General features: G+C 38.6%; 1 protein-coding gene across 12 annotated transcripts in view; it reads right to left on the bottom strand.

Moving 5' to 3' along the window:
* Positions 1-20,107, bottom strand: part of plekha1b (pleckstrin homology domain containing, family A (phosphoinositide binding specific) member 1b) — a 77,397-nt gene that overhangs the window by 36,689 nt on the left and 20,601 nt on the right. For 7 of the 12 annotated variants that reach the window (XM_068002282.1, XM_068002283.1, XM_068002285.1 and 4 more), the window contains exons 2-5: positions 10,253-10,413; positions 9,364-9,420; positions 8,042-8,146; positions 6,758-6,803 (exon numbers count right to left, since the gene is read on the bottom strand). In XM_068002282.1, coding sequence (XP_067858383.1) covers positions 6,758-6,803; positions 8,042-8,146; positions 9,364-9,420; positions 10,253-10,393 — 349 coding nt within the window. In that variant the 5' untranslated portion in view covers positions 10,394-10,413. The remainder of the gene's footprint in view (positions 1-6,757; positions 6,804-8,041; positions 8,147-9,363; positions 9,421-10,252; positions 10,414-20,107) is intronic. The other 5 variants (XM_068002284.1, XM_068002287.1, XM_068002288.1 and 2 more) reach the window with 1 other exon arrangement.

Below are 20,107 nucleotides of genomic sequence, written 5' to 3'. Positions count from 1 at the left end.
GTAGTTCTTCCTAGAGTCATTGTGTGGCTGTCCATATCCACACTGGGAGGCAGTTTATTTCAACAATTCCACCAAGAGAAACTAACTACAAATCTCAAATATTTTAGCAACTAAAGATTAAATATCCCCAGTCAGAAGCTTGTCGTTATTATAGCTTGGCTAACTAATTGAATTCCTATAATTGCAGGCAAAACATAACATGTTTACACAATTTTGATATGCATTACATCTATGAGTCATCACTGTTCAATGCAGCCGCAGCTCTCGTGATTGCTTGTCCTTCACCCTCCCCACACCGCCCAGCATGATCACCTAAGGAATGCCCCTTGGTTCCATTCATGCACCAACCCCCACATTGCTCGTCTACACGCTGTCGCTAGGTGCTGCCTTGAGTATTCATATGACATTGTTTCATCTCTCCACCACTGAAACCCTCATCCACACCTTTAACGTACACACACACACATATATATATCACGTATACAGATCATACTGGTGCATCAATGCACTACATCTGAGTAGCACAATACATGCTGGTACCCATGATCCTCCAAACATAACTGAGCTCCCAATGTCAGTTGTTGAACAGAGGAAGGGAACATTTGCAAGACTTATGAAGGGCCGCTCGTGCATATGTTATAGTTATCAGTTTCAGATCATCATTGGTGGTGGCATGGGAACAAATTACCAACGACTTGGCCAAAAATATGTAGAAAAAGTGAAACCCTTCTGCTATCATAATAACACTCCCAACACTCAGTTCAGCAAAATACAAACCATCTATAGGACACCAGCACTGTCTTTATGAATTAGCTGTTTACTCATAACATATCAGATGTTCTACTCAAACACAGGTCAAATGCAGAGTAAAGATCTCCCTAGTCTATTCTAATGTATGGAACCTGCTGCCATTGACCTTCCTTCAGAGTGCCAGCTGCTTGAAAGTCAATGGCTGCAGGTTCCATAATTATGAAATGCAGTTTGAATTCAATGTTTTGCTTTTTCAGAGTGAAGACTCTTTTACAATATAATTTCCAATGGGCAAATTCTGCTTCCGAGAAAATAGACCACTTACCACTGCTTCATACTATACTAGTAGCTACAAGACATTCCACAACTAGACTGGATTCCCTTGTAACATTTTATCATTGTAATTTTGGTAATTACATATTAGATTTACTGTTCGGTATAGCTCATAGAATTCCAACGCTCATAATAACAACTTCCAGATCCAGAAGAATTCTTCGCTCAATTTTTGAACTGCATTTTGTTCCCACAAATATACTACAATAATATCCTTACATAACATCTAATGCATCATCACCATTACATTCCTGGTGGTGGGAATGCCCTATATTGGCTACCGAGTTTATTAGCTGTGAAATTAACTAATAGAGAAAAATTCCAAGAAAAATTGAGTCAAATATGGAGAAATTTGAATGAAGGTTTGGCAAACCAATGCTCGAATCATACTCTTCCTTCAAAAGCCAAAAAATGAATGGCAAGATTCCGATTTTTAAAAAATTGCACATAAGGGTGATTGCACATGTACAACAGTTTTTGTGTTCGTGTTCTGAAATGTTGAAAATGTTGTGTGAAAAAAATGAAGCATTTTTATTTAATCTATATAATGGTACTGGTTTCTTTCTTTTTGTCATAGTTCTATCACAGAAAAAAAATCCTAGTTTATTTTACTATAATAGTTGTAGAATTAGTCGTTTTGTCTAATATCAGAGAGGCCACACCATTGAATTCAAATACAAACATATTATAGGATATGTTTGAATATGCTGCCAGCTCTTTTTGAGTTTAATGCAATATAAATTAGCTTGGTCCCAGTCATTTTTTGGGAAGTATGTCTCAGCCTGTCTTGGTCAAATCGGATAATCCATCCGTAACATTTAGAGGGGACAGGCCAGAAAGGCTTCAGAGGAGGGTGAGAAAGAAAAACTTCTTAAGAGATTGCATACATTAATGTTTAGGACAACAGTCACACAGCTATGTTCTTTTCTATTCACTTAAGAAAACTGTGTCTCTGTTTATTTTCACTTAATTTACAGTTTATTAATTCTGTTTGCCAGTTTAGCTTAAGCCACTGTCCAGTGAAATCAAGGACGTAATAAAACCAGCAAGCCGAAATACAGTGAAGAGGGTTCTTTGTTCAATTTCGTCATCATACAAATCTCCTGGATAGTTGGGCAAGTAAAAGCTCTCTCTGAAGTGGTCTGAGGCGGTGAATCCGAATAAATATATGGAGTAAAAATCCCCAAGATACAACAGTGATCTCTCCATGGCTCACGATAAATCTCCCTCTCTCTATCTTAATTTATCTGACTGTCATAACTGTTACTATCGTCTTTGTTTCCAACTTAGTCACTTTCAAGCTTCTTGTTCATATCTCCTTTCTTTTGTATGTCTCCCACTGTATGCTTCACAGGTATTCCTTTATTTACTCAATTTGCATCTTTTAGACTTTTTTAAATCCTGAGATGTGCAGCAAGATAACAGATAATGTCAGAAATGGGCTGGGGAGAGGAAGAAATTATTAAACTGGTTAATTAAATTACACATCAGAATCCCTAAGGTACAAGGTGTTAAGCTGCTGCATACTGATTAAATATTTAGGGCAGGATTGCTAAGGGACCATTGTGACTTTTGCTATTACGGTTCACAAAAACATTTTCCAATCAGTTTTTAAACTTAAAAATTAACTATTAATTTTAGTGGCAATATGTTGCAGAAGTTACACATGAAACTTAGCAAATACCATTTAGCCACTGTTTTTGATAAATGAATGTCAAAATCTATTTTTGTTATACGGGATTATGGGACTTTCGAAGACTTCTACCTGTATTGTGGGGGCCACAATTTACAATTCCATCCATTGTTTCCATGAAAATCACAAATTTGTGGCTTTGACCATTTACAATGTCATTGTACAGAGGATCTATTCACTACCAGAGGCCACCAAAAATGAATGCCAGCACCACGTACAATTAAATTTACAAATGTATATTTTAAAAAAATCAAATTTAATAAGGTAAAGTACATGTGAATTTATCTGTTCCTGCTCCTTCCTTTCTCTTTTAGTTTGAGTGGGAAAGTGGAGTTGAGGTCAAAGATCAGCCATGATCTGATTGAATGGCGAAGCAGGCTCGTGGGGCCGTATGGCCTACTCCTGCTCCTATTTCTTACGTTCTTATGATTGCAATATTAAACAGGGAGTGTCATGTGCAGCCTGCTCTCTCCTGAGTGAACTACCTTCTCCATTATATCACTGGAGTGGAATATCACTGCAAGGAAACTTTTTGCATAAAAGATTTCTTCCCAAGCTGCCTCTAATTAGTTGCTTCGAACGTACAAAATTTTTAAAAAGGACAAAACACAAACGTACAGGTAATTGTCTTCATAATGGGCCAGAAATCACTGCCGAAAAGACAGGGGAGCTCAACATTGCTCTCCAATTTTAGTGACGAATTGAAGGAGCAAGTTCCCGCATTCGCACATGCACAGTGAAACGCAGAAACCCGGAACTTGCTCCGACTGGTTCGCCAGCGATATGACAGCTTCAAATTAAAGGCCATCGCACGCTGCAATCAGAGAAATCACTAAAAAAAAGCGCCAACTTGCTTATCTGCCCAGCTGGAAATTAACTAATTATGCCACCAAACAGGTATGCTTAAAAATACCAAGTTTAAGCTAAATTTTAACAGCACAATAAGTCTTAATGACTGCCAAACAACCAAAAATTAACTTTTAAAAATGTGGAGTTTCTATTACTCCTTATTTTTAATTTTTAAAAAAACTTTTCCCTTCTATCTCTTTAGTTTAATTCAAATATTTCTTTGGCTTTTTATATTAAAAAAAATATTTTTTTTTATTTACAATGACATACAGAATACTAACTTTAAATGAATGAAGTCTGCTTGCCTGCTTGAGCAATGCAGCCTGAATCCGTGGGCGTGACTTCTCTTCCTGACAGATTTTGTGGGCGTGTCTTCTCCTCACACACTTTTCCAGCCACGCAGCAACTCAAGCTGCTCAGAGGCTGGGTTGAAAGCACGCATTTTTTTTTGAAGTTCAAATTCAAGCAATTGGACGTTACAGAGCCCACAGTAAGTAACAAAGAATAGACACCTCACACTTATCTATATTGAAATTCATTTGCCGATTACACGACCATTCTGTAAATTTATTAACGTCTTGTATTTTGTCGCATTCATCCTCAGTATTAACTATACCACCCAATTTGGTGCCGTCTGCAAATTTTGAAATTGTACTTCTGATTCGAGTCCAAATCGTTAATGTAAACTGTGAACAACAGTGGTCCCAGCAACGATCCCTGTGGAACACCATTTTCTACCTTTTGCCAGTCTGAGTAGCTACCCTTAACTCCCGCTCTTTGTTTTCTGTTTTGTAGCCAGCTTGCTGTCCATTCTGTTACTTGTCCCCTGACTCCACATGCTCTGACCTTAGTCAGTCAGTCAGTGTGTTAGCTTATCAAAGGCCTTTTGAAAATCAAAATATATAATATATCTATTGCATTACTCTTGTCTATTCTTTGTTACTTCTTCAAAGAATTCAAGAAAGTTGGTCAAGCATGACCTTCTCTTTTGAAATCCGTGCTGACTACTTATTATATTTTCGTACTCTAGATGGTTTTATATTACACCTTTGAATAAAGATTCCATTATCTTTCCCACCACCGACATTAACCGAACTAATCTATAGTTCCCTGGACTTGTTCTATCTCCCTTTTTAATTATAGGAATAATATTAGCTGTCCGCCAGTCCTCTGGCACTATTCCCTTTTCTAATGAATTTTTATATATATATGTAATAGTGCCTCTGCTATCTCTTCCCTAACTTCTTTTAATATGAGTGGATGCAATCCATCCAGACCAGGGGTCTTATCCTCTCTAAGTTTGATTTGTTAATCAATTATCTCCCCCCTTTCTATCTTAAATGTCGTTATTTTTTTTGATCTCTTCTAACGTCAGGTCCACCCCGTTTGCCTCCTTATTTATCAGGGAGACTAAGTAACTATTCAATATTTCTGCCATTTCATTGTCATTACCTGTGAGTTTATCTTGTGTATCCCTTAGTGGCCCTATCCCTATCCTGATTTTTCTTTTGTTATTTAAGTGTCTGTAGAATACTTTGCTATTTATTTTTATATTCCTTGATAATTTAATTTTGTAGTTCCTCTTTGCTTTCCTAATTGCTTTTTGACTTCTTTCCTAACCTCTTTGTATTCCCTTTTGTCTTCCTCTCCTTTATTGTCTATGTACTTAGTGTATGCCTTTTGCTTTAGACTCAATTTTGTCCTTATCTCTGTTTATCCATGATGTTACAACTTTGGCTAGTTTATTCTTGTTTTTTTGCAGAATATATTTCTCTTGAACTCTATTGATCACATTTTTAAATATTTCTCACTGCTGTTCTTTGTCTGTCAATTTTTTTCCAGTTTACCTTCCCTAGTTTCATTCTCATCCTCTCAAATTAACTTTTTTCCCCCCAAACAATTACTTTGGTCTTTGTCTTAGTTATGTCTTTCTCAATTACTTTAAACCTTATTATGTTGTGATCACTATTGCCTAGATGTTCCCCTACACTTATTTCTCTGATCTGCTCTGGTTAATCTCCCATTACTAGATCCAACAGTAAAATCTCTTGTTGCGCTTCTTATGTACTGGGTAAGGAAGGAGTCCTGAACACACAGTAAAAACTCCATTCCCTTTTGCCCTTTACCTACCTCTTCTTGCCAGTTTATTTGGGGGTAGTTGAATTCTCCCATTATTATTGTTCTATATCTTTTACTCTAGTGCTAGAGGCAGTGCAAAGAAGAGTCATAAGGCTGATCCCCAGTGTCAGAGGATCATGATATCAGGAAAGACTGCAGAAATTAGGGCTTTTCAACCAGGAAAGGCTCCTCAGAGATGATCTTATAAATGCAAAAGATAGGTATGGGAACAGAAAAAGTAAATCCAGAGTATTCACTTAAATTCAATTGTAAGAAAACAGCAAGAGGACACAGGTTCATACTAGTGTTAGTCATGGCTCAGTGATAGCACTCTCAACCTCTTGGGTCAGAACTTTCAGAGTTCAAGTCCCACTCCAGAATCTTGAGCACAAAAATCAAGGCTCAGTACTAGTACAGTACTGAGGAAGTGCTGCACTATTGGAGGTACCGTCTTTCAGATGAGACGTTATACCGAGGCCCCGTCTGCCCTCTCAGGTAGACATAAAATATCCGATGGCGCTATTTCTAAGAGGAGCCGATGTGGGGGGGGGGGTCTCCATGTTGTTCTGGCCAATATATATCACTCAACCAATATCACAAAAAAAATAAATTATCTGGTCACTATTACATTGCTGTTTGTGGGACCAGCTGTGTGCAAATTAGCTGCACATTCCCTACATTATAACAGTGACTTCACAGCAAAATACTTCATTAGATGTAAAGCGCTTTGGGATGTCCTGAGGTCGTGAAAGGGGCTAAATAAATGCAAGTCCTTATTTCTTAACATTGACTAAACTTTAAAAGTAATTCAACTCATGTGCTTTTGGATGTCCTGAGGATGTGATAAGGTATTGGGCGAGCACAAGTTTTTTTATCTCTCAATGCTTTGGGGTAGAACAAGAGTGTAACACCAGACAATAAATGCACCTTTCTGCAGTACAATGAAATCATTAGTGGTACCAACTAATAATTAATCATTTCGACTGAATAAAATCAGTTTTGGAAGATACTTACCAAAACAGTACTCTGCTTTTGGTCGCTGCTTTGTTGCATCACTGACCTAGCAAATCACAGGAATTAAATCAATGCACGAGAGAAATTATAGTATATTTATATTTTCCACAAATTTTGGCAAATAGATCTACACAAGTTAAGATATTAGTTTTAAATAGTTACCATTAGATATTAATGAACATGCAGGGAAACAAATGTAGTTGAAAAGCAACCTCTGAATAAGTACCCAGAATAACCTGATGCTATGTTCAAATCAGCATATTTAAACTCAAAACTACTTTCCAGCATAATTGTGCACTTTTTCTTTGCTTTGTTGGATTCTAGATATGGCTGTTTATTGCATTTATCACTACCTTGCAAATGGACATTAATAACTGAAAGCTATTGGTTATTAACATGTTCAAGGAAAATTTAGGCCTATGTAAAAATGAACTTCATTAGGCAAAGTATTAATATTTTCTAACTTTCTTGGGCTCAGTTGGTGGTATGCTCATCTCCGAGCCAGAAAATTGTGAATTCAAGCCCCACTGGCACTTACGCACATAATCTAGGCAGACACTTCATTGCAGAACCGAAGGGGTACTGCATTGTCGGAGGCACCATCTTTCGGATGTGATGTTAAACTAAAGCCCCATCGGCTTGTTTAGGCGGTCATAAAAGGTCCAAAAGCACTATTTGAAAAGGAAGAGGGACTTCTGGCCAAACTTCCTGCCTCAACTAACACTACCAAATTAAAAACACTACCAAATTAAAAACACATTGGGCCAGAAATCGCGGAGAGCGGCGAGGCAATGCTCACTGCAGCTCCTGCGAATTAAATTAACAAAAATACTTACTGCGGGCTCTGTGGCGTCAAATTGCTTGAATTTGAACTTAAAACAAAATGTGCACTATCAACCCAGCCTCTGAGCAGCGTGAGTTGCCACGCGGAAAAGTGTGAGAAAACGCCCACAAAATCTGTCAGGAAGAGAAGTCACGCCCACAGATTCAGGCTGCATTGCTCAAGCAGGCAAGCAGACTTCATTCATTTAAAGTTAGTGTTCTGTATGACATTGTAAATAAAAAAATATTTTTTTTAATTAAAAAGTCAAAGAAATAATTGAATTAGACAGAAAAGAAAAAAAAAAATAATTTTTGAAACATTTCTTTAATGACTAAAATCTACTAAAATCAGGAGTAATATGAGACTCCACATTTTTAAAAGTTAATTTTTAGTTGTTTGCCTGTCATTAAGACTAACCGCACAGTTAAAACTTAGTTTAGATCTGGTATTTTTAAGCGTACCTGTTTAGTTACTTTCCAGCTGGACAGATAAGCAAGTTGGCGCTTTTTCAATGATTTCCCTGATTGCAGCATGCGATGGCCCTTCAATTCGAAGCTGTCGTAGCACTGGCGAACAGTAGGAGTAAGTTCTGGATTTCTACATTTCACTGTGCATGTGCAAACACGGGAACTTGCTCCATCAATTTGCCACTAAAAAAGGAGAGCGCTGTTGAGCTCCTCCATTATTTCGGGAGCGATTTCTGGCCTATTACATGGTCATTGTTTGTGGGACCTTGTTGCTTATAACTCGGCTATCACATTTGCCTACATAACAGCGACCGCACTTTAAAAGCGATCCATGAGTTGTGATACGCTTTTGGATGCTCCGAGAACATGAATCATAGAAAGTTACAGCACAGAAGGCGGCCTTTCGGCCCATCGTGTCCGTGCCAGATAAGGTACTAAATAAATGCAAGTTCTTTCTTTCATTCAACAAGATCAACACATATATTCTCGACACAGAAAATATGCAATTGAGGTACAAACCCTCATGCACAGATGCATGGAGTGAAATTTAGACAAGTTTTAAAAAATCACATATGAAACGTAAGAGAAGGACAAATTAAAATAAAGCAGAATGGAAAGTCACTAAAAACCCCGTTGCTCAACAAGTCGCACTGGCATTCATGCGAGGGCGAGTCACAGAATGGCACAGGAGGTGGATAAGAGCAGGCAGAAAGGGAACCACTTAAATTGGAATTAACTGAGAATTGGAGAGATGGAGAAATGGGCCACGGCTATGCAAGACGTAAAACATAGCCAAAAAGCTGTATCATTTGCATGGTGCCTTAATACATGTAAATATGTTAAATAATCAACAGAGTAGTGAATTACTGAAATAAAAAATTAGCATAGCACTATGACTGTAATTCTTGACTTGAACACACCATACCAATATGAAATTCTAAGTTTTATTCAAATTAAATCCTGGTCAATAAGAGTCAATATTGTCTTCAAAAAATGAATAGCTTCTGAAGCAAATTCTCATTTTAGCTAAAAGGGTAGAAATGGGGGAAAAGATACTGAATTTCAGAACAACACAAAGCCTGGATTACATCTCAGATTCAAAATCTGTGGGTTTTTACCTAGCCATTAAAGTTTTCTTGTAATGCTGTACAGCATATGGATGATATCAAAGTACCTCATTGATACACACATACAATCTTGAGTTACATGTCTTGTATCCTGATTTCTTGGATCTTCATCTTTCTACATTAAAAAAAACTAACATTTTGATTTTTCCATTATTAGGACAAACAAATTCCATCAAAACCAGTAATTACCTTAGAAATGTAAGTAAGCTTAAGAGCCCCAACGTGTGATGCTCCTGATGGCAGGTTCTAAAAATTAAGCAAATAAAGATGCAATAGTAAAAATGAGATAAGAGCAGCTCCAGCACTAGCCATTTCAGATAATGTATTTATCTTGCATTAAAAGGATGCCTGCTGCACCCACACAGCCAGCTATTAAACCCTTTTATAATAAGATTTTCTTCAATCAGCAAATGTATGATCCACTAAAAATCAAATTACTAAAGCAAATCAGCATTTTGCAATATGCAAGTCAGTATAAATGGAGACCTTCAAATCACCGATCAGCCAAGGCAATATAATGTTCTCAGAATATTACATGAAACAAACTAAGATGGTGGGTTTGTGCAGGAAATATTTATGGGATGAAATCAATATTTTTCATGTACAAAATAATAACTACGTCATATATGCAAATATATACTTTTAACTGCTCAAGGGATAGCATACAATTTTAGAATACTGTTGTCAAGTCTCATCAAAATGTGAATTGTTCAGCAGTAAATGTAGATGATCAATGTGTCCTTCATCATTATAAAAAAGTATGGTTTCAGTAAATCTGCATTGAACTAAGCTAAGTTTATATAAATAGCTTTGTTTTTGCTACTCAATAGGTTACTGTCTCAAGAGCCGCATTCTTCTTTAGGTTCAAGAATTAGTAACAAACTGTTCGGTTGTAATGCATGCTCACTCATCATTAAAATAAAATCCAGAAAGTATCATATCTTCCAATTACATCATGTTTTACTAAGAATTTTAACGATATTCAGTGCAGAACCATTTCTAATATAGAACAGCTGTACAATATGGTAACAGTATGACTTTAACCAGCTGGTTATCAATGTAAAACAAAGCAGCTGACCTGTGGATTGTCCATATACCACAGCAAACTGTCTGCCCGAGTGTCCAGTATAAAGTATCGACGCAGAAATTTTCCACTGTTTTCATTTTCTTCAATGTCGAGGAATCCACAAATGCGATTCTGTCGATCCACATAAGGCATTTCTGATCCTCCACATCACACTGCAAGGGAAATAAACTGGTCTCAACTAATGCTGCACATAAACTGGCATCATTTGAAATAGATTCCAAAATGTATAGTACCACTTTGTTTTTCCCTTTAGTAAAATGTTATGACCTCAAATGCAAATGACTCAGTGGTAGAGTGGAGCGTCAAATTTCTCAGAAGTTACTCAATGCACTTCACATTGCACAATACATTTGTTAAAGAGTAATTGGAACCCAATAAGAAAGCACATCTATAATAAAAGGATGGAGCTGGCTTAAAACCATCTTCTTGACTCTGTTTTGCTGTAGATATTTAACATCTGTTCTCTAGGACGTGAATGAGTGCACAACCCCAAAGCTGAAAGTACAAATCATACTGAATTTTTTTTGGCACTTGGCTGAGCTGGGGTGTGCGGGGGGGAAATACAATGGCCTAGAATTTACTGTGAAAATAATGGTGAGGCTAACGGCACTCTGTTATTTATGCGCAAATTGGATGGTCCGGCAAGTGCCGATAAATACAAAAATCCAAGATGCGCTGCCCCTCCATCAGCTTTGTGCAAACAGCATCGCGTCGTCTGACTCACCGTTCAAATACAATGAACGGCATGAAGTTCCTGTACTTGCATAGTGGATACGGACTAAACTCGCCACAAAAAGTTAGGACTTGTCCAATTTAGGCTAAGCACCCTTTCAAATGATGTATTAAGTCTTAATCACTGCCAAACAACCTCTCTGGCACTGAAAATTAATTTTTACAAGTGTGGAGTCTCATTCCTTCAGCTTTTAATTGTTGTTGGAGATTTTTTTTTAATTTAAAAAAAAATTAAACTTTGTCTTTCTCTTTTTTTCTCCCTCTTAAATCCAATCTTTCTTTCCCTCTATTTCTCTTACTGTACCTGATTTGACATGAAATTCATTATTCCAACTTACACTTCCTGGTTCAGACGGCGCTGCTCATTTACAATTTTTCAATCTGATTGGTTAAGGAGATACTGAGTTGCTTGCCCTATTCACACAGGTCCCAGTTGCTCTGTAGAGGGCACCGCGCTGTTTGGATCTTGAACTTACAGTAACTTCCAATGCAAAAGCTCACGGAGAGTATATGGGCAAGGGCAAGCCCCGCCGTTCGTTCGCCACTCACAGTAAATTCTGGCCCACAGTAATGATATTGACTTTACAGCACGGAAACAGGTCATTTGGTCCAACAGGTTTACGCCAGTGTTTATGCTCCATGTGAGGCTCTTCCTGCCTTACTTCATCTCACCCTAAACATATGCTTCTATTCCTTTCCCCCTCATGTACTTATCGAGCTTCTCCTTCTTGTGCGTAACAAAGGAAAAAATCATCGCGCACACGCACGCAGTAAACTGAAGATAAACTGCACCCCTACCTAATTTCTACCCCATGTCTGCTGGGAGTTGTGTACCCTCTGTCATTGAAGGATCAGGTGAACTGATATTTTTCTGAACCAGCTGTTAGGTGGTTTGGGGGGAGCCTGGAGATAACTCTTTCTCTCCCCCTCTGCACCCACCCCCACAGAAGTTAAATCAAATAGCTTAATATTGGGAACTCAGATAGAGTGGGTAATTAAAACCATGGCCCAACATCTCCATATGCGGCACGTTGGTGCTCCAACAGATGAGCATTTGTGTTTTCCCATTCCATCAGTTTGGGTTGAAGAAACAAATCACTATGATTTAGTTTATGCCTTACTGCAAGACAAAGGAAATTCTTGACGTTACGGCAACATTAGTATAAAATTCAGGCAAAAAATTTAAATTGTATGCGTGCTTTAAGATTCTGCAGCTGCTTATTGTACAGACAATTTTAACTGCTTCAGATGACAACTTTAAAAAGGTGCAACATAAGCATTTCAAAATTGCAACTCAGCATTTAAAACCATCTAAAATAAATGCCTTTGCCAAATGTTATAAAATTAGGTTTTGAACTATATGTAGTAACGGGCTCGGTTATTTAAAAGTAAATAATGGCATCTCAGTGGAAGGAAAAAACATTTGTACTGCATCACCCTTCTACCAGTCACAGACAGCTTGCCTTCACTTAGCTCAAAATTAGTGTCTTGAACTCAGGTTACAGTACAGGATCCCAAAGAGTTCCTGCATCAATATTAGATTTTAATCTTGCTCACCAAAGTAAAACTTTATGGGCTGAGCCTTGTTCCACACACACTACTGCCAACTCATTTTTAATTTCAATCTTGCTTAGTGACATAAGGAATGCTTGCTATAGCTTACCACTATGCTTGCCTAACATTGTAAATTACCATGTTCACAGATTCAAACTCATCTGAATATCACTATACACAAGGCCAAACAGTAAGCATATTTTATTCAAACTGCCACTTATCAACTAAGAACAGGAACAATTTTTTTTTGCATTCATTCAATAAAAAAAGGCTACAAATTTCCCATCCAGTGGATACCTGCTTGGTCTCATTCTTTGTGCATAGTAGAAATCTGCATTGATCGAAGTTATACATCAGATGTTAAAGTACAACGTATATAAAATAGTTAAAGCAATCATTATTCAACTACAAGGTTTCTTTGCAGATTGGATCCTGCACATGCAGAAGTGGTTCAGTCACTCATTTACACATTAACGTGAGACTAATATCTCTTATAGAAAAAAAAAATCACCCAAAAAGTTACTCTAATTGCTGTATTCACAATTGTTTTGAGCAGAGCACCAAATTAAACCTTTTCTATTATGTTTACAATAGTATTCAGCTAAAAATATTTTACATAAAAAGGAATATGAAAACGTGTTTAAAGAATACACAATTTTCCAGCAAGGACTAATCTACAAAGTATCAAATATCAAATACTTGTGTTTTCAGATTTAAAAAGTTCTGCACATTACCAGTTTTAGTCATTTATAGGCCTATATTCCCTTACAATCTTCCAATAAATTCAAATTGCAAACTTCTGACATTTTGTTTATAATGTGAAAACCTTCCATAGTCTCCAAGGGTTAAACAGGATCTTATTTATTTCAACTTTACAGGAATTCTGTGACTAACTCTTTGAGCCAACTAGATTAGTTTCCAGTAATAATCAACTGCCTACGGTTTCTTATTTGGCAGTACTCCGTACACACCAAAAGGAAATAATAAATTACTTAGTCAGCCATTCAGTAAGTTTTGAATAGTATTTTTTCTCATACAACATGTAAGTAAACTTTAAAAATGTAATTGCATTCCTGGAGTAATGATAAAGGGACTGAAACAAAAGTATGCCTTACAGTTACCAAATTATAGGTACAGCAAGGTAATAGGCATTCAACAACAAAAAGTGACTTACCAGAAAATTGCATATCATTTCACACAAACATTTCATACACTTACTTTATCGCAATGAATTATGTTTCAAGATTTTGATCATAGAAGTTAATCTGAATGATCTAATAATGAAAAATAAAATGCATGGCAATGATGTGTTTACTATTTTACAAGGTCTCAAATCAGAGTCCAAAACATATCCAGGACACTTGGGACCTACAGCTGGAGGTATCTAAATCTTGCAAATGTACTGCATTCATAACAAATAATAGTATTCATCTATGCCAATCATTAGCACTTCATCAGCTATGGCAATGGCAGGCCTCAAAAATCAGTGTTTTGCCATCTTGCCCCTCAATTTTATTGTGCACATGTGCAATCCAAAGTCCAGGTGGGGCCTCACACACAGCACATGCAGATTGGGAAGTCACAAGAATGCTGCTTCCAATTTTCCAAGCACTGAAACCAAAAGGGAAGAGTATCAGCTTGAAAGGGTGGGGAGTAAAAGGGGAGTACCAGCTTAACTCTGTTGGAGTGGCAGATCCTGCCTGACCAGCCTTGTGACTATTTTGAGCTCATGACTATTATATTTTTGGATTTTAAATACACAGTAGGTATTTCTCTCTGATTCAGCATTTCAGACATATTCTGTAGGTGAGTCCCCACTCCCCATATCCAAGAGTGTGCCTTTACTTGCCCAATATCTAGATAATTTGTAACATGCCCAAGAATCGAACAGAAAATCCTCACGCTGTATTTTGGCTTACTGGTTAGTAAAAATCTGGCACACTCTTCCCCCTCAGAAGGCTATGGATGTGAGGCAATTGAAATTTTCAAGACTGAGATTTTGTTAAGAGTATCATGGGATATGGAGAAAAGGCAGGTAAATGGAGTTAAGGTAGAGATCAGCCATGGCGAAATAGATTTGAGGGCTGAATCGCTTACTCCTGCTCTGATATTCCTCGGTTCCTATGCATCTTTCTTTTAAGAGTTGACTTCCTCTGCCCTATATCTGCTCAAAAGGTAGCATAACCTGGAGGAGTAATAGTATGCCCTTGAGACCTGAAACATATATCTGTGTCTTTTTCAGATTTCTTCAATGTTTCCGAAGGTGGACCGAGTTAACACTAGATGAGGTGAAGTTTGCTTTAAATCTTAAGCTGCTTTTTTCTACAGTAAAGTGTAACATACAGCACTATCCTGTAAATTTAACCCCATTAAAGCCAACTTTGACTTATAAGCACATTTAAAAATAACTCTTATCTAGCTCCTTTCTATGGAAAAATGGTCAAAAAATCCAGAAGCATGTCAGTTTGGTTATGTAGCAAAATAGGTTAAGCTATTTATTTGCCTCATTAGTGAAATTGGCCCTTTTTAAAAAAAATTGTATATATCGAACTATTGTTTTTTTAATACTGTTGAATCCCAAATCAGAGAATCATAGAATGACACAGCACAGGAGGACATTCGGCCCATTGTGCCTTTGCTGGAGCTTTCCAATTAGTCCCACATCCCTGCTCTGTCCCCATAACCCTGCAATTTTTTCCCCTTCAAGTATTTATCCAATTCCTTTTTGAAAGTTATTATTGAATCTACTTCACCACCCTTTCAGGCAGTGCTTGCCAGATCATAACAACCTGCGGCGTAAATATTTTTTTTCCCATGTCGCCTCTGGTTCTTTTATCAATTACCGTAAATCTGTGCCCTCTGGTTACCGACCCTTCTGCCACGAGAAACAGTTTCTCCTTATTTACTATCAAAACCCTTCATGATTTTGAACTCATCAAATCTCCCCTTAACCTTCTCTGCTCTAAGGAGAACAACCTCAATTTCTCTAGTCCCTCCACGTAACTGAAGTCTTTCATCCCTGGTACCATTCTAATAAATCTCCGCTGCACCCTCTCTAAAGCCTCGACATCCTTCCTAAAATGTGGTGCCCAGAATTGGACACAATACTCCAGTGGGGCCAAGGATCCTGTGTACTTTTTAAAAAAAACAGCCTTCTCAACTTGTCCTGCCACCTTCAAAGATTTGTATACACACCCCACCAGGTTTCTCTGTTCTTGCACCCTTTAATATTGTACCATTTAGCTTATATTGCCTCTCCTTTTCCGACCAAAATGTATCACTTCACACTTCTCTGCATTAAATTTCATTTGCAATGTGTCTGCCCATTTTGCCAATCTGTCTATGACCTCCTGAAGTCTATTACTATCCTCCTCATTGTTTACTACATTGCCAAGTTTCAAGCTGAAGTTAATCATTATGTGGTTCCTGTCACCCAAAAGGTGCCATGATTTATATTCCTTGTATGTTAGTTATTGTAAGTAATCCAAATAAGTCAAGATGTGCACTGCCTCTCCTGTCCCTGATTCACAGATCATGAAGCAGTCTTGCATTAAGTCTATAACTCACTTGGACACTAAATTACATAGATATCCATTTATATTAGTTGGTTGATGCTAAAATAACCACTGTTTTCACATATCCCTCTTATCTTCATAGAGAAAACAGTGTCCTTTCTCCTGCTGACTGGACTGTCTTGAGAATACCCCCAGCATTAACTATGTCATTTTCATGCAAGAAGTGTCCAATGCAGTTCTGCAGCTTTCCCACAGGATCAATTTCTTTAGCTTGCCATATGTCACTGACAAACCAAGCAGGAATACCTCCTTTCCTGTCTATCTATTTTTCCTCTATATCTGTTTATGTTGTATATTCATTATTATCTTCTAGAATCATCATGTTTCAGGTGTTCCTACTGCATTATAGTTCACTACTACCACAACAACATCAAGTTCACATACCTTATTTCTAATGCTTCCAGTATTCATGTATACACACCTTATTACCGATTTGCCTCCTCTATTAGCCTTTTGTGTCTGCTGCAGGTAGCTAGTTTCAGCACATCACTGAGTACAGTATCCACGCCCGCCTGTTTGCCAACACCCATACTTTCATCCAGTTTGTTTGGGATCCAATTTCCTCCACACCTCTTCTCCCTCCCCCAAGCTAGCTTAAATAATTCTCAGTAGCTGCTTCACTGATGCTCACAAATCTCATGGTCCTTGCCCACAGGTCTCATAGTTCTGGCTCTGTTTGGGTGCACTCCATCTATCCTATGCCAGGTTTTTTGTCCTGAAAATAGAAGCAATTACATATGACAGTGGCATCACCAAATACAGGTACCCTGAGCCACAAATACAGAAAAGGAAAGTTTGCAGACAAGGGATTTTTCCTTTGATGCGAAGAGCAAGAAAAGGATCTTATCATCCCATTTAGTTTTCTTAAATGCTCATTATTTTTTTTCAGAACACATCTGATGATGCAGTACTCTTTCCATTTCATAGTCAATGACAGCACAGTGGAGGAACAATCTTCAGTGTCACAACTTATGAAGGAAGGGTGAGGGGCAAGAGTGTTATTTTTTCATAAAGCCATGGGGGTGTAATGCAGTTTTCCAGAGTTCTTAACCTACAACCCATCTGTGACACAAAGTTCCCAATCTGGAATGTAGACATTGTAAATAATTTGGTTTCACCTGAAAGAATTAACCTGCAGCTGAAATGTGCATTTCAGTCTCCATTTTAGCCCAATGCTGACATTCAAAGCAAAGACTTGGTCAATACCCCTCAATATGCATTTAACCACCAGGAAAATGCCAAATCCTAACAATCTACAGACAAGAAAGGGACCTGCCAGATAAATCACCCAAAAAGATTGAAGTGTAGCCACTGTTATAATGTAGGGAAAAAGCATATATAACCTTTCCAAACAGGATTTAAGGAACAGTTCTTCACAATTGAAGTACCACCCCCTCCTACATTCCCTTTTACTTTAATCCTCCACCTCTACAACCTCCCACAAAACTTTCCGTTCCTCCAACTCTCACTTGGCCCCAGCACAGTCTGGAATTGCCTCCCTAAATCCCTCCATGTCTCCACCTCCCTCTCCTCTAACATCCACCTTAAAATCCATCTCTTTGACCAAGTTTTTTTCCCACTACTCCTAATGTCTCCTTCTTTGGTTCAGTGCTCATTTTTTTAATTCCACCTTGTGCTGTGCCTTGGGACGTTTTTCTAAAGGTAACACATAAATGCACGATGTTGTTGAGTGTACTACAGATCAAAATCCCATGTTTCCTTCCTGCCCAACAGAAATAGAACAGAGCAGTGGACAAATAGATACACTTATATATATATATATCACATAGGAAGCTGGAAATCTTGCACATGTGGTAACCCTAGCGCTATTATTTGGATCTGGCAATTTAATTGCACCACAGTCAAGTCAAATAGGTTTTGTGCTTACTTCCCTTATCCAGTGTACTATATCCTTAGGTAGTACTTTCAAAATAGAGAGAATAAATTAATAAGACTGACTGCTCAACATTGAGCTAATATTTTTTTTTGAGTGACACCTCACATTCCATTAAAAGGTTTTTGAATTAATTTTAGCTTTCAGCATTGGTGTAAAATGTGCGATATCGGATTGGCTGCTCATTAGACACCCCGCGCGATTTTCCTTTAGATTGAAGTCAATGGAAAGTAATTAACGGGTGGGGTGTATAACCAGCATCCGACTCGATAGCGCCCATTTTACGCGAACATCAAAAGTTTTAATTACCTCCAAGATTTAGGGTTTGAATATTCTCCCATTTCTACATAGAAAAACTCTTGTATTAAAGTACTGAAGAAAGCCAGTATGGCAGAGCTATGTATAGCACTGGAAGGGGAAGTCATGAATTAAGGGAGCCTGGGATAACAATACCTCATGTGCACAAGGTGTACAAACTTCCCCCAATGGGAATTGCTGAATGAGAATATGACCAACAATGTGAGGAAGATCTTTTTCCCTTCCCCAAAATAACTTTGTTCTCGTTATTTCACAAACTGCACTTGGAGTTCAGTTGTTTTATTCTGAAAATAATTAAATGAACAGTAAAGATGTTTTCCTAGTTTTCTTAAACATCATGCAGGAGTTCCTCAGGGCAGTGTCCGAGGCCCAACCATCTTCAGCTGCTTCATCAATGACCTTCCCTCCATCATAAAGGTCAGAAATGGAGATGTTCGTCAATGATTGCACAGTATTCAGTTCCATTCGCAACCCCTCTGATAATGAAGCAGTCCATGCCCACATTCAGCAAGACATGGACAACATCCAGGCTTGGGCTGATAAGTGGCAAGTAACATTTGCGCCAGATAAATGTCAGGCAATGACCATCTCCAACAAGAGAGAGTCTAACCACCTCCCCTTGACATTCAACAGCAAAACCATCGCCAAATCCCCCACCATCAACATCCTGGGGGTCACCATTGACCAGGGCACAAAACGTACTCTGGGTGGGGGACTTCAATGTCCATCACCAAGGCTGACTCGGTAGCACCACTACTGACCGAGCTGGCCAAGTCCTGAAGGACATAGCTGCCAGACTGGGCCTGCGGCAGGTGGTGAGCGAACCAACACGAGGGAAAAACTTACTTGACCTCGTCCTCACCAATCTACCTGTCGCAAATGCATCTGTCCATGACAGTGTTGGTAGGAGTGACCACCGCACAGTCCTCGTGGAGATGAAGTCCCGTCTTCGCACTGAGGACACCATCCAACGTGTTGTGTGGCACTACCACCGTGCTAAATGGGATAGATTCAGAACAGATCCAGCAGCTCAAAACTGGGCATCCATGAGGCACTGTGGGCCATCAGTAGCAGAATTGTATTCCAGCACAATCTGTAACCTCATGGCCCGGCATATTCCTCACTCTACCATTACCAACAAGCCAGGGGATCAACCCTGGTTCAATGAGGAGTGTAGAAGAGCATGCCAGGAGCAGCACCAGGCGTACCTAAAAATGAGGTGCCAACCTGGTGAAGCTACAACTCAGGACTACATGCATGCTAAACAGCAGAAACAACATGCTATAGACAGAGCTAAGCGATTCCACAACCAACGGATCAGATCAAAGCTCTGCAGTCCTGCCACATCCAGTCGTGAATGGTGGTGGGCAATTAAACAACTAACGGGAGGAGGAGGCTCTGCAAACATCCCCATCCTCAATGATGGCGGAGTCCAGCACGTGAGTGCAAAAGACAAGGCTGAAGCGTTTGCAACCACCTTCAGCCAGAAGTGCCGAGTGGATGATCCATCTCGGCCACCTCCCAATATCCCCACCATCACAGAAGCCAGTCTTCAGCCAATTCGATTCACTCCACGTGATATCAAGAAACGGCTGAGTGCACTGGATACAGCAAAGGTTATGGGCCCTGACAACATCCCAGCTGGAGTGCTGAAGACTTGTGCTCCAGAACTAGCTGCGCCTCTAGCCAAGCTGTTCCAGTACAGCTACAACACTGGCATCTACCCAACAATGTGGAAAATTGCCCAGCTATGTCCTATCCACAAAAAGCAGG

The sequence above is a fragment of the Heptranchias perlo genome, chromosome 21 (genome assembly GCF_035084215.1).
Source record: "Heptranchias perlo isolate sHepPer1 chromosome 21, sHepPer1.hap1, whole genome shotgun sequence".
NCBI classification, from domain to species: domain Eukaryota; kingdom Metazoa; phylum Chordata; class Chondrichthyes; order Hexanchiformes; family Hexanchidae; genus Heptranchias; species Heptranchias perlo.
This window is presented reverse-complemented; position numbering and strand designations above follow the sequence as displayed.